General features: G+C 41.9%; 1 protein-coding gene across 6 annotated transcripts in view; it reads right to left on the minus strand.

Annotated features, from left to right (window-relative positions):
* Nucleotides 1-23,931, minus strand: part of dachd (dachshund d) — a 151,778-nt gene that overhangs the window by 12,292 nt on the left and 115,555 nt on the right. For 3 of the 6 annotated variants that reach the window (XM_036139069.1, XM_012864406.3, XM_021317420.2), the window contains 4 exons: nt 20,886-21,058; nt 20,614-20,758; nt 20,380-20,511; nt 2,459-2,604 (listed from right to left, as the gene is read on the minus strand). In XM_036139069.1, the coding sequence (XP_035994962.1) occupies nt 2,459-2,604; nt 20,380-20,511; nt 20,614-20,758; nt 20,886-21,058 (596 nt within the window). The remainder of the gene's footprint in view (nt 1-2,458; nt 2,605-20,379; nt 20,512-20,613; nt 20,759-20,885; nt 21,059-23,931) is intronic. The other 3 variants (XM_036139068.1, XM_036139067.1, XM_021317421.2) reach the window with 2 other exon arrangements.

Raw genomic sequence — 23,931 nt, forward strand, 5'->3', positions numbered from 1 at the left:
GTTTTGGAAAGTTTTACACATCCTATTTTCCAAACCTTTATACCGTGTCACTTTCCAACGTGAAAATACTCAAGAAGCGTAAAGTAACTATTTTTTTTTGTCACAAAATATCTCACTAGATCGATGGAAACTATAAACTTTTGTTCAGAAACAGCTCTGTTGTTATCTGTTTAAAACCGTTTGCTTGCATAAAACGGTGCGGATCTGCTAGCTCGACTCCTCTATCAGAAAACCTCCCTTATCCTCCAAACTGAGACCCCTCTGCTTGCCCTCTGCTGCAGCAAACACAACGGCGGCACTGCCGAGAAAGCTCAAAGAAAGCCCAATTCTTCTCCACTCCTCCTTTAAGTAAAAAAAAAACAAACACGCAGTAACACGACCAGCTTCATCACAATTATTCCCCATCCACGTGCAATTACATCAAACGCACTGGACTATAGCTTACTAATTGTTGATTCTTCTAACCCCAATTCTACTAAGTTGTTTTATCTTAATTTTCTGCTTGGTTTCATTGTGTTGATTTGTATATAAATATTCACTGCGAGGATCATTATCAAAGATGACTAAGAGGAGTGTAGGGAGCTCACGGCGGGCTCAGTTGTGGCTCTCTAATTACCGCGCGGAGCCAAAGGAGAAGCAGGACTCTGATGCCAACGGAACGAGTGCAACGAGAAGGGCAGCAGGGTACACACATCATTACACCCAGAGAGAAGGCAAATACATTCATCTTTCTGATTGAGGGGCTTTGAGCTGAAGCCTAAACAGCACTCCCAGTGTGAGTGGATCTCTGCTCCCTGTATACGGAATGAAACTGTGGGAGGATGTTAATGACATTTCAAGTCAGGATTTGCTCTTACACAGTCTCGAGCGTGATGGCGACTAGTGTGCAGGAAAAAGTGCCGTGTCCTTACCTTTGCCATGTGTGTTAATAACGAGTTTACGGAAATCTTTACAGCAAACAGCTTCGTGCTATCCAAGGGTGACGTTTTCTTTAAGGCTTTGTCAAGAGTCCAAACATATTGAGACTGGAATTTTAAGAGCTGTTTTGGTCCTTTTAAGATAGTTCTTAAAACATAAATAGAAAAGCTGACTGTAAATTGTTAGCAGATCGTTCTACAGTGGTTGCGCTTTAAACAGGGAACCCGCAAAGACTAAAGGATGGAGGACTGAATAGACCGAACATGCACAACATATACAGTTTTTCTATATACACTTTTTTTCCCTCCACAGCTGGACAATAAAGGTTGTCTTTAGACTTTGCCTTCTTATTTTATTCTCCATCTAGTTGTTGTACCTAACCATGCATTTGAAGGTAATGTCTTTAGGTAAAAAGAGAGAACGGGCTGAACCATATTGGCTTTTCTGGAAGCGAAGCAAGTTGGTTTTTAAATAATATGTTCCTCACAAGTGCAGTATGTCTATGGTGCTTTGTCCCTTTCCTCTAAAGGGTTTCCTCAGAACTCCACATTATGAACTCTGCCCTTCGCTGTTTGTAGCCTAATCATTAGTTTTTTTAATGATTAACTCAATTTCTATGCAGATGACATAATTAACTACTGTTCATTATTCTGCCTATAATGTTGTTTAGCATAATTTCAATTGGTGTTAAACACAGAAATGGTATTTATTTTATCTATCTATCTATCTATCTATCTATCTATCTATCTATCTATCTATCTATCTATCTATCTATCTATCTATCTATCTATCTATCTATCTATCTATCTATCTATCTATCTATCTATCTATCTAATTTTTTTCTTGGTTTCTTACTCCAGGTGAGGAAACACCTCTGCACTTTTACTGCAAGGTGTGGAAATCACGTCCATCTTTGTATGTCGGCTGACTTCCCCCGTTGGTTTTTACATACCACTCTACGCCTGGGCTGTTATGTGCTCATATATCTGCAATATCCGTAAATATATCGGCCAGTACAGTCCACGCTCTGCAGGGATTTTGCAAACATCTGTTCCCAAAGTCAGCAACAATAAGGAAAGCATGCAAGCCCTGGTTGCTTACCACGGGGAACGTTTAAAGTCCATTTTAACGGATCAAGAGGAGAGTTCAGTCAGCCTGTGTGCATATGTTAGATGTCGATACTGCTGTTCTGTTTTGTTGTTGCACATAGTTTGACAATTCATTCACCTAACGCTGCCCTGCGATAGGCTGGCGACCTGTCCAGGGTGACAGCTGGAGACAGGCACCAGCACCCCTCATGACCCCAACAGGGATAGACGTGTTAGATAATGGATGGATGGATTCAGTTAATGTGATTATTAGTAGTAGTAATATTGTTTTTATTTTTTGTTGTTGTGTATTATTATTATTATAGTCCTTAAGACAATTTTAAAAGATAACAACAAAGCCTTTGGCATCCTGTTATCACGAAAGGGGAATTTTGAAACTGCGACAAGATGGTAAAGTTCCCACAAGGCCCGACTCAGACTGGTGACGGTACCTGTATGTTGGTGAGAAGAGTCTCTATTGATGACAGGCCATCTGGGAAGAGAAATGGTGATGGAAAACCGGGAGGCAGAGTCTGTCCAGCCAGTGACAACCTCTCGTAGCTGTCTCTCGCTGTTGGAGTACACATGGAGTTGTCCTCTGCAAAGGAAAGTGAGATCAAACATTCAGAGGAAAGGGATCACTGGCTCAGAGAGAGAGAGAAAAAAAAAAAGAAAACGGTACAGTGTGTGGGTCGCTTGCGGGCCACTCTGACACACATGGTGGCAGAAAAGTATGAATGAGTCGGAATGCGACGGTCTCCAGAGGCCAATCCGAATGTTCCTCCCCTCGCAAAAAGAAAAGAAAAAGAACAATGGACTGATGGCACCTCTGGAGATTCCTTTGTACTCTTTCTTCTCAAGCCCTTTTTGCATAAGGGGTTAAACAATATCAAGCAAAACATAAATCCAGCGAGCCCCATTTAAGAGATGTCACGCGGATTCCAAAAAACGGGGGGGGAACGTCGCCGGTAGTTTGACCCCCGGAGACTCCGGCTCGCTTTGTGCGCCGACGCTCGGGTGCCTGTCAAACCTAAGATGACATCATCCTCCATTCATCACTGGCGGAGGGGTAGGGCCCTGCCATCTGCTGTCCAGCCTCTCCGCCGGGCCACAGAGGAGAGGAAGAGGAGCAGAGGAGGGAGGGAGGGAGGGAGGGAGAGCAGGAGGCAGACCGGGCAAACACATGTACAGCTTGCTTAAACTAAAACAGTATGTCAGACTCTGACACATCAGATCTGACACATGTTTTCGTCCGGTGAGCTTTTATCAAGCCAAGAGCCTGTAAGTGCTACCATCCTGGTGAAAGGCAGTTTACTGAACACAAGCTATTAATTCTTCAAATGCTAATTCAATGCTAGGTTGGGGATAGGGAAAGGAGGGGGTTAGGGGGGGGGGGTAAGATATGATGTGAAAACCTGGCGGTTTCTGCTCTCATCCAGTATTCATATGTGTTTATGTGGCAGCCTGAATCTTGTACAAACAGCGAGCGGAGCCGAACAGCCCCCGCCGCTTTTCTCTCTCTCTCTCTCTCTCTCCCTCCTCCCATCAATATTCACCAGCGCCAGCCAAGTGCTGGGAACAGCTGGTCTTACATTAATTAGTTTAAAGTATTTATTTCACCCATCCTCAGAGCAGATTGAGCAAAAACATTGGAGATTATTTCAAGCATCTGCAAATGCCTTGGAAACATCCCGGCGCCAAAAGTCGAGTGTTCAGATTCACAGTTTAGGTTTGTAATTTGGAAAACACTTTTTTTCCCTCTCCCTCTCTCCCTCTCTCCCTCTCTCCATCTCTCTCTCTCTCTCTGAATAGGGAAGTTGGTAAAATACGCACCGCTGGTCCGTGGAGAGAGCAAACAACCTTTCTCCTTTTTTTTCAGATGGAGTTCACTACTGTTGATTAATTAGAATGGATGGTTGCCTAATGGATTAGAATTTGTTTATAATTTGACTTCATAAAAATAATGAATTGCCTACTTTTAAGAAGCCACTCCTGCGGTAATTTATTTCATCTGCAGCGGTCCTGCTTTTGCTTTCCTGAGGTGGGCGTAGAGGTTCAGAGACGTGAAAGGCACTCTGGCTGCACATCGGAGCGACATGAAAGTCCCATTTTATCTCATAAAAGTAACTAATCAAAGATCAAAAGCATTACGGCTGGCCTCAACTCAGGTTGACATGGACATATCACGTGGATTTTATATATATACATGCATGCATCACCCACCTCCAATGAAATCACCATAACAACTGGAGACATTAGTAGACCTCAGGGAAAGGTCTGCTGTTCTAGCTTTGTAATTGATTTGTACTGTAGGCACTTTGTCCCTTATTTAGTGTTGGCATTAATCATAAATCATTGCTTTAACAAACTCCGGCTTCCCACTCAGCAGGCCTCGCCTCCCAACACAATGTTGGATCACAGGGAATATTTGATGGCTTTGTTGCAGGGGGGAAACAACCTGTCATGCTCTGGGAAAAGCAAACAGCGCGTTGTGTTCGACAGACTCCCAACCGCCGTACAGCACCTCTTGTCAGATAACATTTCCACCAGGAGCGATGCATAACTGCCGGCGTTTGGGAGAGGAAAGAAATACAGAGCTAATAGGTGGCTAATTTAATCAATGCAATCAAACAGGGCTTAATGAAACTGAATGTAAATTTTAACAGAACAAGATCTGGAGCTGCAGTTTTCAAGGCAAGTCAAATATAGCGCTTTGCCCTCCACACACACACACACACACACACACACACACACACACACACACACACACACACACACACACACACACACACACACACACACACACACACACACACATACATACTCTATCACACCCCTAGGCATGGGTCTGTTACCGCTGCTTAGCTTTTTCATAATTTTGCTAAAAGTTTAGTCTTTTTTAATGAGATGTCAAAGAAATTGCCAGAGTAACTTTAGCTTCCACCTCCTGCAGCACCTTGCAGGTCAGATGGCTGAAAGATGCTCACTTTCTCCTTTCTCACATAAAAAAATAAATAATAAAAAGAATCAGCCGTTTACAAATATTTCCAGCTCTTAAAATACGGAAATTAATAACAAAATATTAGCTTTTGCATATTATGAAGTGTATAAATGTACATATTTATGGACCAAAAAAATATATACTAAGCTCCGTTTTTTTTCTTTCTTTTTCTTACCTATCAGCATCATTAATACTATTAAATGGTAAAAGCGTATTTTTACTCGCTGTTTTCATACCAGGAGAATCCTGCGCTGGCCCATCATGCCTGCAGGTCCCCCTTATTTCCCTCCCTCTGCCTGCCTGCAAACCTTGGAGCGTGTTTGCATGTTTACTTCTCAGCGTTAGCGCCGCCATCATTGACTTCAACTTAATTACAACGACAGGCGTCGGGAGTGATGGGGAGGGGGGCGCTGGAGTAGAGTGGAGTGCTCTGTTTCCAGGTGATATTTCTACGCTGGCAAGACTGCCAGCAGACGCTGTGAAAGCCTCTGGTGCTTACCGTACGGTGAAGGTACAGTTACACCCCCCCTCACACACACACACACACAAACACACTATGAAGTACCGCATATTAAAAAAAAATACACTCGCGGGTCACCCTGTCACAAATAACATTTCATGCACAACTGTTTCTGTGGATAATAGGAGCCACAAATAAAAATGGGCCGCTGTAAATACAATGCATTCTGATGAAATGCCATAATTTAAAACAACAGCAACCCCCCCACCCCACCCCACCCTGTCCTCCACCAACACTCTCTCCGTCCTCCGCCTCCACCCTGCTCTCAATAGCTGCAGAGGGAGTCCTTGACAGTGTGGTAGCTATGATGAATCACCTATCCAGTTAATTTTCTCACTCCTCATGTGTTATGCTACTAAAACAGGAGCCCAAGAATTGACTTGACAAAGTATGAATGTGAAAAAAAAAAAAAAAAAAAAAGAATCACTCGGAGGGATCTGGGCTTATCTCCAATTTACATGTTATTAGATTTGTGTTGCACGTGGCATTTGGACCAAGCAAAGGAAGAAGAAAAAAAAAAAAAAAAGGTGGGGAGGATGATAACCAGAGATAAAACACACACTCAAAAGCCTTTGAAATGTTTGTCAGAAAAGTCACGGCGAGCGGAGACAAGTGGCCTGGTTGGGAGGAAAAAAAAAAAAAAAATGTGACAGACACACATTGCAATCTGCTGTAAATCTAGAAGAAACCTTGGGAAATTTAGCCGCAATCTCTGGATAAATAGCTGTAATTGACCTTGGGAGTTGAAAATGTGCCATATGTTTCTGGTTCCTGTGTTTGAAACCGGCTCCCTCAGGACGTTTACGCTGAGTACTCACACAAATTCGCAGGGAGCTGTAGGAGAGGAGGATAGGCAGAGAGGGAGAGAGAGAGAGAGAGAGCGGGTAGGACGAGTAGAAGGAAGGAGAGGTAGATGGTTGAAGATGGATGGGTGGCTGAGGCTTAGTCTAGAGTGGAGGAGGCTTAAACAGAATGAGTGAAAGAGGGAGAAGAGAAGGAGGGCATTCGGCTGGCCAGTCAGTGTGATATATTGACAGGTGAAGCCTTTGTCCTTGCAAAGCCGTGTTCCTTCCCAGCAGGGGAACCGAATGCTAAACCTGGATGTTGTCAGCAGAGCCAAACACACCAAGCGCAGGCGCTCTGCGTTTTCACCGTGCAATTACATTTGATTTGACATGCCACGGCGCGGCAGAGAAACCAGCCTCCCCCCTTTTTCAAACGGAGCAGTTATGACCTCTCGGACGGCCATTAGCAGCTAACGCAGCATTATTCCACCTGCACTTAAAAGCACCGGATTTGGAAAAAAATCTTGTCAAGGGAGATATCTGTCTTCGGCTACCGATGCACGGATGCAGGGTGGGGGGGGGGGAGAGAGAGAGAGAAAAAAAAAAAAAAGTAGTTGCATGCAATTTGAGCGCTTGAAAAAAACATGAGCCTGAGCTGATCTTGCAGATGATGTCTGCACTCTGAAGAGCCTTTTAGGAAAAAATAAGAGGGGGAGGAAATGGGTTTTAGCTAAGTTATGGTTTTAAGCATGATGACGATGATTTTTTATTTTTTTTCCTCTTTCTGTTTTTGTTTTTCTGAAAAAGCATGACAGTTTACTAGGGATGTAACAAGATGTGAAAAAGCTACAGTATTTCTCATAAAAGGGAAGTCTGTGGATGAGGAAGTACAGACGGCAATCGTGGAATTAGGCAAGCATTTCGTCTAGTGACGAAGGGCTTCGTTTTTCTGGTGGATTACATGAAGGAAAAAATTACCGGCTAAATTATCGGCGAGCAATATCCCTGCTCCAGTATGCAAATTTATCAGCATGAATGAAATTCACGTTTGCCAAGACATTCTGGAGCTGTATGTCCCGAGTAAGACTGTCCTGAACATCATCGCTGAGGAAGTTAGGAGGAACACAATCAACGCTACTGTGTACCATGGAAAACTGATGAAATACAGTATGAAATCTATGCTAATATCTGAAGAATGTCGAGTTTTAAAACATACTGTTACCCTGATATTAAACATACCTTCTACTTTTACAAAACTATTTATTTAAAAAAGCCATGTATCATTTAAATAATGTTATAAACCCCTTAATTTAATGAATTTAACTCAATCCCTATTAACTGAAGTTGTTTCTCTGTTTAACTGAGAATATATAGGTTTAGGAGCGGTTTGTCTTTTAAATGTGGAATTTGGAAAAGTACGGTGAGTGGAAAAGATGAGATTTGGGAGAAAAATATGAATAAAAAAAATCCAAAGCAACACCTCTTGTGCTGCATATATTTTGGATACATAGTAGTAAAGAGAAACAGTGAGAGAAAAGCTATAAATGGTTTTAAAGCACCATGACATGCTAACCGTTAGCCGCTAACGACAACATCTGATTCTGATCTGCCTAAATTAAAGGGGTATCTCCCTTTTTTTTTCAGTCTGGATTGAATTTGATTATTTGCAGAACAAAAACTAAATTTCTAAGGCCAATAAAACCTGAACTGCATACTTCTGAGTTACAATCACTTGTAGATAGGAGCCTTGTAGGTACTGGATAGATAAAAACAATAAATAAATAAATAAATAAAAATTAAACGCTAATTAACCTAATAGTTTAAGCAAGTTAATTGTAAGTGTGTAACTTAAACATTTTGACTAGCATGCAAAGCCAATGTTGCTACACCTAGGGTACCAAAAATTTAAGGTGACAACGTTTTTAGCCTACTACTAAAAGCCCCATTTACATGTAAAACTTGTAATGTATCGTCTTTCTAGTGTTAGATAATGCAAATTAAGCATTTACATTACTATTACATAAACACACAAAATAGTTTTGGCAGAAACGGGCCTTGTGTAAAATAGAAAATAAAATGCTAATTTAAGATGCAACAAATATAGCAATTGACCAAACAGAATTTAAAACCTAGTGTGAAAAATATAGACATAATAAAATTTGTATGGCCAAAAATTGAGATTATTAACTTAAAGACTGTTTAAAACTTAGCAAGGACCCTGCTAAACTAAAAGGTTATTTTGGAGTTTTCTTAGTGACACTGGACTGGAGCTCTGGTTTAAATTTGAAAGTACTTAGTTTGACCAAAGCTGAACGTGTTCCTAAAGTGAGCTGGGATTCTTTAAAAAAAAAAAACAGTTTGAGATTCATGACATTTTCATTAAGTATTGTTAAAGCTTGTCTGAATTACAGCCATTTTCGAAGTATAAAAAGCACAATCCCAGGACAAGTCAAAACTGGATGGGAATTTTCCACACTGCTAAAAGATTCTTTTAAACAAAGTTTGTTAAAAAGCATTGAATTGGGGATTCCTATGTTTTGCTAACATTTCACAATACTGGGTTCAAAGCTCTGTGAACCCAGTACCGTGCATCGTATCGTCTTGTGAGCTGACTGGATTGCTACCGTGGCGCTGACTTGCAGCCTGCAGAAACTCACTCTAGGAACTGCCGTAAGTTGATTGGTGCAAGACAAAAAAAAATGTCTGTCTTGCATATATGTGTGTGTGTGTAAAAGTGAAGGGGAAAAAAGATGTAAGCAAACAAAGAGCCCCAATCATATACACATTCATTACACACATGCACTGCACACCACACTGATGTGCCCTCATCACATTTAAGCTAATTTCCTTTTCATCACGGAGAGAGGAAAATGAGTGTTTGCCCCATCCCTGCTGAGGGACAAAGTCAAGAGCCCTGGTCGGTTTGGGCTAGATTAACAGGTAACATTTGGCTCCCACTCTCTTATCACAGCATGAAAATCAAACCGCGTGTTTTTCCTCTATCGCTCCCTCCGTCTCCCCCTCCCTAATGTTCCCTTCACTTAGAGATGAAATCGCTCGCTGCACAAACCCATTTTGGAGAGAGGAGAGAAGGTGAGTGGGATAATCAGGCTGGCCACTGGGCCGTGTTTCCTAAACGCTCTCCAAAAAACATTACTGTGCACAGGCATAAAATTAGCACCGGGGACCTTAAAATGTTGACATTTAGCATGACTTTTTGGAGAGTGACACCCTCATATTTTCTTGTAGGATATCATTAAATTTCAACTGCCCTATGGCTGCGCGTTTCCATTAATAACCAATTCAGTGTGTCACCTCTCCCTTTTTCTCTCACTTTCTCGCTTGCCACCTTTTCCTTTTTTTTTTTCTTTTTTTTTTTTTTTTACCCCCGATGTAATGAGTCCATTGCTTTGCCTTAATAAATTGAATCGTATTCTCAAGGCCGTATGAAGATGGAGCCACAGATGGACAGGCTGCATGGAGGGAAATAACCATAAATCCTTTACTGTCAGAGAGGCGGTGTGAGGTGACAAAAGCAGACGATCACAAACAGTGATCACACCGAGAAAAGGTGCGTCCTCTCTGCTACGGCCGTCTCCTGACGGAGAGAGGCTAAAATGTTGCTTTAAGTGATGAGCCCTGCTAATGATTACCTGGGAGAGTAATCAGAAGGTCTGCAGATAATTGTCAACAACTGTCTGCAAAGTTTATTAGCGCCCTCAAAGCAGGCCAAATGAAAAGCTTCAGTGTGTAACAGAACGTAGTTGTGTAATATTGCATTCAGCTACGGGGCGTGATGATACATAATCCCGAGAATGAGACATGACATTTTAACAATAGTTTGGGGAAGACTAATTCTCTATATTGGTTGGTTATAATATCAAAAATAATTAGATTTCCTTTATCTGTTTTTATGAATATACAAAAAAAACAGGTTTGCTAATTCTAAAGGTGGTTTAAAGAATCTATTTTAGGTGTAAAATTTATCCAATTCAAGTTTGATCAGTCTGAGTGCTTTGGATTGGACCAAGAAATGATAAAATGTAATCCAAAAAATAGTGAAATAGTCCTTTAATTCAGGGCTGCATACTCCAAATGGTGCTACAATAGTAATTAAAAAGTGGTAGAGGCTACTTGGATGTTTTATTGTCGGCCGGCCAATTGAAAAAGGGAGCTTTTCCCCTTTGCAGTTTTTGTCCTTATGCAGTCATCCTTATCAGGTACCTAGAAGAGTGGCTTTTCACGGGGCATCTTGTGTAAACTCCGTGTCAATCCGTACCCGCACTGGGAGGGTTTCATACCCACTTTGACAACCCTTGATATTAAATTATTTTCTAACATACACAGTGTGCTTTTGTTTTTTTTTTAAGCTTAGCAGCATCTACTAATATATCACAGGGAAATAATCGTTTTTAACCACACCACTTGCTACTTTTTTGTATACGGTCTTTATTAATGACCTGTATGGGCAAAAAAGGGTCGACAGAAATGAAGACATTTATTTTCGGGCCTTCTGCCCTAATCTAGGGTAAGGAGATCAGGCAACGTGGGGCTTTGCGCATGCAAAATCTAAATACAGAGGGGCTTTGACTACAGCTGTGGGGGGACTGGGACCCCTGTGAGTGCTTTCAGAAAGGGGCGGGGCCAACAGCAGCACCTGCTTCTTGTTGACGAGTAAGAACCACACAAACTTACATTTAAATCAATTTTGGGGAACTCTTCTTTTACTCTGGATTTTAACTCCAGAGAGCAGGATCAGCTGTTTTTGCCTTTTATTGTTTACTTTATTGTTTTTTTTTATTGTGTTGTTGTTGCTTACTGCTATTATTGTTACAATTTGATCTTGTATTTTTATTCACCTGTGCAGCACTTTGGTTTCCTTATGGTATTTTGAAGCGCTTTACTAACCCTAACCCTACGTCAAAGTCACAAAATCTCTAATAACGACATAAAACATTGCTAAAGTTGTTGTTAGGGGCTCATTGGAAAATACCCTCCTGAGATGTCTGAATAGTCCCTAAAAAGAGTGAAACAGTGGTTTTATTTGGTCAACAAGGCAATAAATCCAGAATCCCATCCTTTTTCACTTCAAAATAAGAGTCTCAAAATTATAAAATAAATGTCAAGCTAAGTGGACACCTTCATATCTAGATTTCATTTTGATGGCTTCCACTGTCTTCACCAGATGAGGTCATTTGCTGACCTCAAAGTGAACAGCGCTTTCCAAGACAGACTTCATTTTGACAAATATTGTGACGCTTTAATACTTCAAAATCTTGTGCAGCAAGCCTGAAATTAGGAACTTCAGACATTGTTTTTACTGTTAGCTTAGGATAGCTTAGAAAAAGGAGGCAAAAAAAGAGACGGGAAGAGAGAACAAGGCAAGGGAGCAGAATGTGTGTTGACTTCTATTCAGGAGGAAGATATCTTGTCTTTTTATGCGGCCCATGTCATATTTATTGCATAAAGGTCAGAGTGTTCATTTGTTCAAAGTCAGCGTTTTCCCCCTCTCCTCTCCTCTCTTCTCGTGTAATAAATGCAGGGGGCTATGTCATTATCGGACCTCTGAGGATTACAGGCTTGGCTGACTGTGATGACTGCATAAAAGCATGCAGGACTTTTTTTTTTTTGTTTCTGCCAGCGCACACCTTCAGATGAGCTCTTAATGGAGCAAGAGTGGAGACAGAATGGCGTTTTGCAGAGTGATGAGCGCGGTCGGAACGAATGAGGAAGAGGGGATAGGGGAGGTTCGGGTGAGAAGCCGCACGGGGCGGAATCCATAAACTGAAGCTTTTTGGTCGCATCAGGAGGAGTAAAATAAACTTTTGTCTCGGGGGGAGAAAAAAAAGGCAAAGAGGCATAATAGATTTCCCTAATTCACCTATTGATTAGGAGCCCAAACTGTCAGGAGGATAATACTTGGCGAAGGACATTATTGTGAGGCACTTTGAAGGCGTTCAGATTGTCTCTGCATATTGACCTCCGTTGTCCGGCTCCATTTATCGACAGCAGAATCTCTGAGATTAAACCGGCCTCGCCGATCGATTTGCTATTTTTTTTTTCTCCCCAAATCATCCCCGTTTCAGGAGGGGGATCATTTGCACTGTAAGCCTCCCCCCCAAAAACCCACCCCAAAATCTGTCTGACCCGCTAATCATCAAACCGTTTACGTCTTCTGTCTTTGTTTCAGCGTCCCTTTGTTCAGCGTTTGCTAATTCATTACAGCAACTTTTCCTGCGGCTTAACTCGGACGGCTGGGGAACCCTGTTTGCATCCGATAGCGGCTTGCTCCCCAGCAAGGATGTGCCACCGAAATGCGCCCCCGACATCACAACGCACATGCCAATTACATATAGATAATTAAGTATTCAAACAAACAAACAGAGAGAAAATCCCCCCATAATCATCAGGTTTTAATAGAACAAGTAGGGGAGCCTGGTGTGTTTGGCCAGATAGCCTGCTGCTTGATCAGAGCTCTGCTGCGTTTTTTTTTGTTTTTTTTTTTACAGAAGGCAAGGAGGATGAGGCAGACACATTGGTGTCATTGCTTGGCATTGCAATCCTACAGGGAGAGGCTGCGCCGCGCTGTTGCTGCTGAACGAATGTCGACGAAGCCTGGCGCTAATCCAGCCTCGGATATGCTGAGCTGCTTTTTAAACGGAGATGAAAGGACAAAGGCGGAAACGGGGAAGTGTAAACTTTAAAAAGGGCCCCGGCTTAAGGAGCCCCTCGTTTCTGCAAACTGCCTGCTGTGGAAGCTCCCGAAAAAAAGGAGAGAAGAGGAGAAAAAAAAAAAAAAAAAAAAACTGACGCAAATCCATTAGCAGAGTCCTGTTTTCACAGTCGTAAAAAATACTTAAGGGGTTTAAGACGGGGGGGGGGGGGGGAGAGAGAGAGAGAGACGTGTTAAACGTGTGGAAATCTGTTTTGATAACATTATTCGTAACAGTGGCTTTGCGCCGCGTGAATTAACAACACTTCATTTACAGACAGAAAGAAAGCCGGCGTGGTATTTCCAGTTAAAGAGATTAATTTTTAAAGACCTAATTGACAGGCCGGGGTTAGACAGGATAAGCAACAGACTATGAGGCTGCAGCTGCAAAGTCAAGGTGACTGCAATACTCGGAAAGAGGAAAAGAGAAAAGGCTTTCAACAAGCGGAATAGAGAGCAGAGAGGGAGGGAGTGAAGAGAATTAGTCCTCAAGCACTTTTTTTTTTCTTCTCCCCTCCGCCCCCTATTCTTCCTCTCTTTATTAGGAATGATTTACTTTCTCTGTGAAAGGATATAAAAGCTCGAGTATAGTGGCGTAATTATCGCCGAGTGAAAATTTAAAGGTTTGACTCACAATGTCCTCAAGTTAGCCCGTAGACTTACTGGGCGATAAGGGCGTCTGTGTTCGGCGCTCAGCATCCAATCGGTTGTGTTTTATGGGGCTTTGCCGAGGAGGAGCACACGAAAAAAAAAAAAAAAAAGGCAAGTCTGTAAACATGATGGACTGTGGAGAACGGCTATACCAGGGGCCCCCGTGTTTACCTTGGCAGAGCCAGGCCTTGGCGATGTCGGGGCGCGCGTCGCTTAATTACTGTTTACATGTAAATATTAAATTATACAAACAACCCCGCCGAATGTCTCCGAAAATAATACAGAAATACAAATTCAGGGTCAACCTTATCTGTCTGCAACAGTTGCCACGGCTGTGAGGAAGGGGGACCGTTTTGAATCGCAAATTTTTCCCGCATTGTACATAATCTTCATAATTGCTAAATGCTGTTGTCCAAGGGCATTCAGGTAAATACGTTGCCATCATCTGCATAATAGCAGATGCTCAGATATGTAAAACGCATCTTGTGTTCTCTGGGAGGGAAAAAAAAGGAAAAAAAAAAGGAGACACAAAGAATGGAAGGTGTTTTGTTCAAAAACAGATCCGACCGGTGATCTCGAATGTCTCCAGTCAAGACCGGAGAGTTGATCTCTTTGATTGCGGACCCGTGTTTTTTTTCCCCGACGGTCCGGACTTGCAGCAAAGCGCCGGTGCCTGCGGTGCATCTCTGGTATGGCTGAGTAAAGCACTTGTTCATTTGCAGTGAAGGGTAACATGAAACAGGCCTCAGCCCCTCTGATGGACAGGGAGATTTCACCTTCGCCAGTGAATGATAATGCATTATTAAATTTGCCTCTCTGCTCACTAGATACACTTAGCTGACCACAGCATATTTATCTCCCCATCCGAGGCTCACGTCTTGGCAGGAGAAAGCATTCTGTCACTTTTGAGGCATTTCAAAGATTAAAAAGAACCTCTCTCTTTTCAACGTCCCTAAAAGCAACCCCCCTCGTCTTTTTTTTTTTTTTTTTTTTTTTGCTCTGTTCAGTGAAATGTGATTAGTGGGAGATGGTGTCACGCAATGGAACATTCATGAGGGGGGAGAACAAATATCCAAATGAACTCCCCATGTCCTCGAGGAATAGCCCCTCTGTGCACCATCAGCAATCTCTGTCTCTCATACGGTGCTGGGCTGGGGAGGCAAATTTGATTGATCCTCTATTGAATTATTTTTTTGCACTCTTTCATTTCAACAGGACGCACTGACAAGTTGTTTGATCATAAAGCATTATTGTCTGCCAAGTCACATTTCGGGGTTGTGATGGCTAATGATCTTGCCTCCTGACTTAAGGGGGGGGGGGGAAGTCAGGTAGTCAGCATGTGTTTGAAGCTCGCAACGCCAAGGACATCGGGAGGACTGAGCAAAACACCGCTACATTAAAGTCGGAAAAAGATGAATAGAAGGAGCTCCCCGCCGAACACGTGGAACTTTTAATGATACTGTACGGAGGTGCCGTCAATGTCAGGGAAATATTTACGCTGCAATATTGATGTGGAAAAGTTTTACCTGACCCAAAGTCTCCCGACCCTGCCTTTTCATCACCCTGACTGCATATGCAAAGAAGGAACAGAACAAAGACTACAAAGGCTGGGGATCCCTTTTTTTTTTGTGTGCGTGTGTCTTTTTCATCCTTTGTTTCCAACTATATACCCCTTTCTCTGCACGAGCCCATCGGCGTCCAGGTGTCTTTCACTCAGAGATGCGCTTTGTCCGACAAAACGTATGCCGAGACCACAGACAGCGGCAGCATCGACGCGTCATCATCGGCTGGACATGTGCAGGCGAGGGGTAAGTTACCTCTGTCCACTGCGGACGCACCATGCATCAGAGGCTGAGAGCAGGTAAGAAAGGATGCGCCTCTAGGTGACACAATACACCACGGCTTGCACCCAGGCTTTGGAGGGCATTGCAGATGCGTCTCCTGTTGTGTCAACAAGTGTATATAACATTTACCAGGGAAGAGCTGATATCATATTACCAATGATTCATCCGCTTTTAAAATATGGCTTACAGAATCAGTTTACATACCATTGTTGCCTCCGACTGTCTCGTCAGGCCTTTCAGCTCAGCGTCACAGAAACATTTAACCGGAGCGCATGGGCTCCGGTTAAATGCGTATTGGCAAATGTGTATAGAAAACAAGCCCTAATATAAATTCATCTTTCATTGAAGTAGCCTTTCGTGCAGAAAAAAAACTTTTTGTTTGTGTACATCATTTGGAGGGAAATATATTCCATTTTAAGGTACTGCTGTTTTAAGTAAATCCCCAGTGTCACTACCTAAAAGTTCCTACACCATCCATCCTAAACAATAAGTTGATATTAAAGTTGTGTAAATGCTTTTCTAACCTGGCAAGCCAGATTTATAATGTGCAGCACTCTTAGTTTAGTTCTGCACATCATCAATCTGGGCCTGCTCCCCTCGTATACGTTTGGGGAAAGGAGGGTCATTCAGCAGAACGTTCCGAGCTGATTGGGCGAAGTGATACTTAGTACCGCACCAAACAAAGGATGGTTTTAGCCAATCACGGCTTAGTATGAAATTGTTGGTTCGTCTTTGGTCTCGGCAGCTCTTGCTTTCATCACAGCGGTATGTCCCGCCTTAATCCATACATTGGTTGGATGTAAAGATTTTCTTTTCTTTTTTTAGTATTTTTCTTGTATCAGGTGGATCTGACGTTAAACAAATAATTAATATGTAGTAAGTCCTCTCATGGCCAAGATGAATGATATGTCATACTGTGGGCTTTGGAGTGAAGACTCCAAACTCTTTGAAATCTCAGACAAATTTTAAATGAAACTAAAATGAAAATGTTGACTTCAATAAGAAAACTGAGAGTGGGTTATTGGTTCATTAATCAAACGCATAAAAATGGTACACCCGCCACAAAATCAACATTCTTCCATGATCATCGCAATCCCCAGATCCAAAGTGTGTAGAAAAGCAGTGGTGAGAGCTGAACAGAAGAAACCATAAGAGAAGATCCAGGACTTGGGATGATCTAGAGAGATTCCTTTTATCTGTATGCTCCCACCTTGTGAAATGTTTTAGCAGCTAAGTGTTAGCAAAATGGGGGTTGCACCAAGTACTACTTGTAGAGGTGGCTAAAAATGTGCCATAACTAAGTCAGATTTTTGTCCTCAATTTGCACATTGGAAAACATTTTAAGGGTGAACTTATGCTCCTGCAAAAGTTTTTTTTTTTTTTTTTTTAAATTAGTTTTAAGATTCTTTTGCACGTCTTTACCAGGATCGTCAACAGGAACGCAGCGAAGTGGATGAAACTCCTGCACTTGAGCATACATACAGTGCACATGGCTTGCGTTTCAAACACCTTTTCCCGGAGGAAATCTAACGATATCCAGTGTTTGTTGTCCAAAGAGTGAGTTTACAGCCAAAAAAAAGGCTTTCGTACCTTTCAAATTTTCCCCTTGTTTGTCAGCTACCTGCTGTTTCACGAGACAGAGGCTTGTCGGAAGCTACCACCACAAGACTTGCCTTTTGAAGCAATTCAATTAGTCACATGTGAGGCAACATTTAGCAGCCTGTTTGCCCCCCCCCCCCAAAAAAAACAAAAAAACAGTATCTTAAGTCCATTTTCTGTCTCAGGCAAAATGTTGGGCAAAAAAGGATCCAGGTTCAGGTAAAAAAAAAAAACACCATCTGGTTACTCTGCACTGAGTGACCCAAGTTTAGAAACTGTCCTTTTTTTTTTTTTTTACTCAACAACAAACAGCCTTTGTCCTTCATCAGCAGAGCCGACATGAAAAAGAAGAGACACACGTTCGCAGGATATGAGCGATGAGACATTATAGCGGCTGTCTCGGAGGTGTCTGGCTATTTAAATAGTCTCCATATGAGCCGCGGCTCCGCATCCTTCCTCTGCACCCGCCGAGCTCCCTTCTAAGAGTGCAATGCGAGGAGAGATTAATTTAATGCTCTGCCAGGATCATAAAGATCAAACAAGTGGAGAGATATCATTAAACCACTGGAATGTTATCTCATTTATCTAAACAAACCGATGCGATGAACAAGCCTAATTAAAAAAGCTCACCATAAACAAAGCTGCGGAATAGCGAGGCCCCTTTTTTTCCCTCTTTAACAATGCCGTTGCATTTATTTTATTAATCTAATGCATCGTGTATCATATCATTACAGTTCAATATTTCTATCATTAATTTTATTCCCTTCACTTAAAGCTTTTATTGGAATTACTTTGGTTATTAGTTGGTTCTAATGTATTGGTTACCTCTGTATCTTGCAGCTACAATCTCTCTTATCTCGCTGCATAAACCTGTGCATGTTATTCAAATTGCCTCATTTATTATGATAGCTTCCTCATGTAAATTGTGCTGACTGCTCGCCCTTGCACAGTCCTCATTAGACTAATGAAAACCTTCAAACGAAAAAACTAAACAACCTGCCAAATAAAGGTCCGGGGTTATTATGAAAATTACAACTGTTGGAGCCGGGAGAAGCTCTCTTCATTAATTCATGCTCAGCAAATTGGTAACTAATTTAGTTGCACTCCTCTGCATTAATGGGTTATTTTATAAAAATGTTTTTCCACAGCCAGAGACCTCTGGTGCGCACTCCGGAGAGCTCGGAATCCTAATCAAGTCCGGCGACATATTAGGAATTGACAATCTCAAAGATAATACGCCGCGTGTTTGCGAGCGGACGCGCACAGGTCAACTAGCTGGAACTGCCGGGGATTGTGGGGGTTCACTCGCTGCTTTTTTTTTTTTTTTTTTTCTTCCTCACATTGCAAAGAAATTACAGTCAGTTGCGCTGATTATCCTTGTACGGAGAATGCACTTCAGCTGAGATTTGAGAAAACATTCGGCGGATTGCAGGTGCTTGGTTAAACACCCTTCTGCTGGCTTTGTTTGCGTTACTCTTTTGTTCTTGTGAATCTCCTCTCCCTTTTTTTTTTTTTTCTCACACCCTCGCACACACAGTTAGACGGTTTGTGACCTATAAATTCAGCTCATGATCCTGCTAATTATTACTATTCACTGCTTCACACCCTGTGTGTGAAGGTCTAACACGGATCTTCACGTCAGCCCAGCCATTGGGGAGCGTACAGTCCAATGATTTCCATAGTGGTTTTAATATCATTATCAGCTGCATCACGCAGAACAGCACAGTTGGCCAACGGGGAATATAAAAATCTATTTGCTCCGTTTTGTATTTAATCTACAATGCTTGGAAATGTTTTTATCTCATCGTTCTCATTGTTTTTTTTTTTTGTTTTTTTTACAAAATGATAATGAAGCAGCACACAATTAATGGAAACAAAAAGCATTTTTCTGTGTTTTTCTTTTCCTTTGAAGTTCAGTTAAGTAAGCCATTAGATTCACGTGCCCTTGTTATTGTTCAAATGCTAAGACTTTAACTAGAACCAAACGCTTTTAGTCAGATGAGAAGATGGAGCTTTTTTAACACCAAACACACGAGAGGGGTCAGGGATGAAACAAAGGTTCCTATTTGGGTAATATGTGGACAGGAACCTTAGGGCCACAGTTAGGTGGAGGATCCATTGGACTGTGGGCCTGTTTCTCTTTCACAGACCCTGGGAACCTTGTTCAAGGGGCTGGCATCATTAACTCTTAAGCCCCCAGTACTGGGGGAGGATTAAAAGTTTTAGCAATTACAAACTATTCAAATAATCATTATATTAATGATTATGTTTTTCAAACAATTTTTAAATTTCTGTGGATTCCACACATGTCAATGTTTAAATGGAGTTTGTAAGTGCTGAAGAAAAAAATGTAATTAGTTTTAGGCATGTTATGAGCAGCCTTAAAGCTTCTTTTTTTTAAATGTACCTTTCCTAGTTATTTTTGTTAATGTCATTATTATTATTATTAGTAGTAGTAGTAGTAGTAAAACAAAATAACCAAATTCTAAATGATTAGCTGACAAGTGCAAAAGCATGTAATCAGTTAGTAGTCATCTGTCATTTGCTTCCTTCTTCAGTGTTTTTAACAATAAGACGATTTGTGCAGCTGTTTTGTGTGACCTTTGTAAAGTAACCTTTGTTACTTGGGAAATACCAGTACAAGTAATGCTGACAATCCCATTCAACTCACCCGCAAAACACTTTCATCAAAATCGCATTCAGCATCTTTTTTTTTCAAATTGCTCACATTTAATTTGTTTGTTTTCTGAAAAGAAGTCTATTCATCACCACCTCAGCTTTTGGTTCTCTAGCATCTGAGGACTGAAGGCAGCCAATTAAAAAAAAAAAAGTATCATAATGGAGACATTTACATCACCATGCAACTTTTAAAAACGTTTAAAATAACGGGAAAAGGTGATTTTGTTTCTTTTCATTTTCTGGACTTTGAGAGGAAGCCAAAAAACACGGAGAAGCTAACGAGATCCTCCCAAAGAGGTCGGGACTTGAATGCAGGACCTAACGTCTTAAGCCGGGTGGTGGAGCTCTCACGTGTAACATAAAGTCGGTTATTTTTGTCAGTAAAGATGAAGCTTTTGGAAACCAATGCTCCAAGGTATCTGGCATGAAAACAAAGGACTAATGAGTGGAAAAGTGTGGTTGAGGATGTATAATGCTGTGGGCCTGGGGAACCTCTCAGAGGGCATGGAAACCACTGTAGTAGATGATATTTATGTGTCACAGTGTTTTTTTTCTTTTGTCTAATGACAAAGCTTCACTCACCTTTGTCGGTGTGCATCCTTTTCACCTCGTGGCTCATGTCGTGGGCCAGGTCTCCCTCTTTCGGCCCAGGGGCAATGTTGGGGGACAGGCCTAGAAGGGCTTGGTTCATCGATAGCCCGTTGTGGTGTGCTGCTGCAGAAAGACCACAAAGTCATTAATGGGAACATACGCAGTTCTCCCTTCTTCTCTTTAACGTCTACAAATCTCATTTGATGATGTGGCGATCAAACTTACGTATCCTGTCTGAAGAGCTTTCTGTGTGGGCTGGGGAGCTGGACACGCTGCTGCTGCGGTGGGACGAAGGGTGGCTGCCAGGCCTCCTGTTGTCTTCTAAGGAGGGAGCAGGGGAAGGACTGTCCGGCACACGTTCCTGCAACCCCAGCAGCCACAAACGTACACGTCCAAAATAAACATCCGATGCAGAATAAAGAGTTGCACAAGAAGGACAAAAGGTATACACCTCCCAGAGTCATGAAAATAAATAAATATCTGTTTTAAACATTTACCTTTATAACAGAAGTGACCATTCTGGAAGGCAGACTCTGGCCCTGGGCTGCAGCAGCCATGTTTGCTATGGTGCTTAGGTGGTTCATCTGGCTCATCGCCATGGTGACAGAGGCTGGGGGCAGGCTGACTGGGATCAGGGGGTGTGGCATCATCATGAAGGGGAGTTCCAGGCCTGAGGCACATGAAGAGACTATTGGTTACTCAATGATGTATATCATGGGAGAGATAGTCACAGAGAGGGGAATATTGTGGCACGCTGGCAAAAAAAAAAGAAGAAAAAAAAAATCTCCTCACATGCTGCTGGTAATTAAGCTGTCAGGTACAAGACACCCTTCAAAAGTGGTGTCCAATAACACACCACTACCATCTGTTAGCAAATATGAGGAAAAGCGTCTCAGGTCCACTGTTTAGTATAGCAGAGGATCTGTAATGCTGAGGGCCTGTTTTTCTTCCAAATGCCCTGAGAAGTTTGTTAAAAGAGATTTCCAAGACACAAGATTCGAACACTCCCATTCATTAGTAATATAGTAATAGTAATATAGTAATATCATCTTTATTGTCATTGAAACATACATTGAAACATACATTACAATGAAATGTGTTCTCTGCTTTTAACCCATCATCCTTGGGGAGCAGTGGGCTGCCCTGTGCGGCGCCCAGGGAGCAATCTATTGGTTACTCAATGGGATTCATTAGGAAAAGCATGTCCACTGTTAAGTATGGTGGAGGTTCTATGATGCTGTGGGTCTGTCTTTGTTCCAAAACCTGTTGAAACCATGATAAAAGTGGTGACCAATAACGCTGAAGCTATCAAATGAAAAGAAAAGGATGATATAATTTCAGCTAATTACTTCCTTCTCAAATGATGTTAACAAAATATGTATAAATATTTCACTGTATGTGAATAATGGATGCTATTCAATAATCATAAAGATAATTGGGGTGAGACTATATAAACAGATATTAGTAGTAAAGATAAAGTAGCTATTCTGCAAGGCCTGAAAAGCAGGCACATTATGGAAATAGGCCCAATATTTACATGGAAAAAATATCTCTTTGAAAAAAAAAAAGTCTTGCAAGCCCTTACCCAAATGACTAGTTAAATGTGCAAATGACAAACAAGTACTGTTAGACTACATTGTGGCAATGACTTTAGGCCAATTATCCCCATACCAGGGAAACAGAAATAGACCAGAAAGGGTGTAGATCGCACAATGAAAGGGTTTTCATTTTCTTTCATATGTGCACAAATGAATCCATTACAACATACAAGATATTTTATAAATGTTTTAAATTATTCATCTGCTGTCTGGCATTTTTCGCCCCTAATTGGGGAAAACTGCAGATATTAGCTGTGTGGGAATGTAAAGAATGTCTATTAAAGATACCATACGGGGTGCGGGCAGAGGAGGGGGTGGGGGTGGGGGTGGGGGGGTTGATGGGTAAGGAGCTAGTCAAACAGTGGCCCTGTACTTGTGCTTGTGAACGGCTTAATGAAAACAAGGCGACTTTCAAAGGACGCGAGCGCAGACAGAAGGTCAAAGCTAGGTGTCTGTGCCTCCCCGCTCAACCGTCTCTCCTTCCCTTCCTCGGTTCTCCTCGGGGACTTTGAACTGAGCGGGATCAAAAGTGACTGAAAACATTTTGGTCTCGTTCGTCCGCCGCTCAGATGATTCTCCTCAAAACTGCTTGAAACCCCCCCCCCCCCAAAAAAAAACTCACAGACACTATTGGATCTGATTGAGCCTCTCTGTTGATTTTTTTTCTCACTTCTTTTTTCTCTCTTTCTTTGGCAGCCTGGTTCAAGGTAGAAAAAAAAAAGAAAGAAAACTAACAAGAAAGAAAGTAAAGAAAAGGAACGCCGCGTGAAAGGAAGAAAGAAAAAAAAAAAAAAAGATGCCGCACCACAGAACGGCGTCCACAAAACAACTCCGGTTCTTTTTTGTACCAAACATCAGTAGCCAAAGGGCAAGGAGATCTGCATGGCGAAGCCTCTAAAGAGAAGGACACTGGTTTGAAAATGAAAGGACATGAGAAGTACTCCTCTCTGTCATTCCGCCTCCTTCCAAAAGAAGCATTGATTTCCATAAGAAAGATAGCATGCAGTTTCTCAGTGGTGAGTATTCCCAAACAATATAGAGCAAAAGGGGGAGATTAAAGAAAGGCGGAAGCCAAGAAGCACCTTGTAGCAGTGCCTCCGCCGAAGCTCAGACTGAATCAATTACCACTCAGCAGGCTAAGCTCAATTAAAAAACACCACAGAGGGCCCTGATTGCGGGGGTACTTACTGCGGGACGACATGGTAAGGTCTCGGCTACCTATCAGGCTTTCAAGGCCACTCAAGGGCCAGAGTGAAGAGACTTATTCTGCCTTTGAGGTGGATGTATTACACCTATTCAATCAGGTACCACAACACCCATTAGGAAAGATTTTCACCATATTAAAAAACTAATGGAATAGCACAAAGCCATCCTCTGTTACTGCAATAACATTCCATAACTATTTCTTCTACTTGACGGCGTATGAAATCTCACATCTCCACCTGACTGAGGGCCTGAGAAAACACTGGACTTCTGTTCGCTGCAAAAAAAAGGGGTATTAGTCTCGCTTTCAGCTCCAGGCCGGCCCTTTTCTTGTCACCTCATCCCAAAGTGGTGTTTCTCCCATAAAGACCCATTCAGGCTGCAGTGAGGGAATGTGCCACGAACCTAACAAGCCTCCACCAAATCCCTTTGTAAGCGACTGAAAGGAGCCAGGTGAGGAGGAGATTCACTTAGTCATGAAATCGGGCGGTTTTGCCTTGCAGTTAAGTGTCATTCATATGTAATTTCTTTCTATTTTGTGTTGTAAGCTCCAAACACATCTTAACTTAGGAATAATAAACAGCATGTTGTTCTCCGTCTTTTCATTTTTTTTTTTAAAAGAACTCAACAAACATTAGTTAGAAGCATTGATCTCGTGCAGTTCCGGGCATATTAATTGCACTCCTACTAGAGAAGGGGTGTAACAGTTCATTCATTCATTGACAAAAAGATCTTTAGGTTA

This window comes from Fundulus heteroclitus, chromosome 7, assembly GCF_011125445.2.
Source record: "Fundulus heteroclitus isolate FHET01 chromosome 7, MU-UCD_Fhet_4.1, whole genome shotgun sequence".
In the NCBI taxonomy this organism is placed as follows: domain Eukaryota; kingdom Metazoa; phylum Chordata; class Actinopteri; order Cyprinodontiformes; family Fundulidae; genus Fundulus; species Fundulus heteroclitus.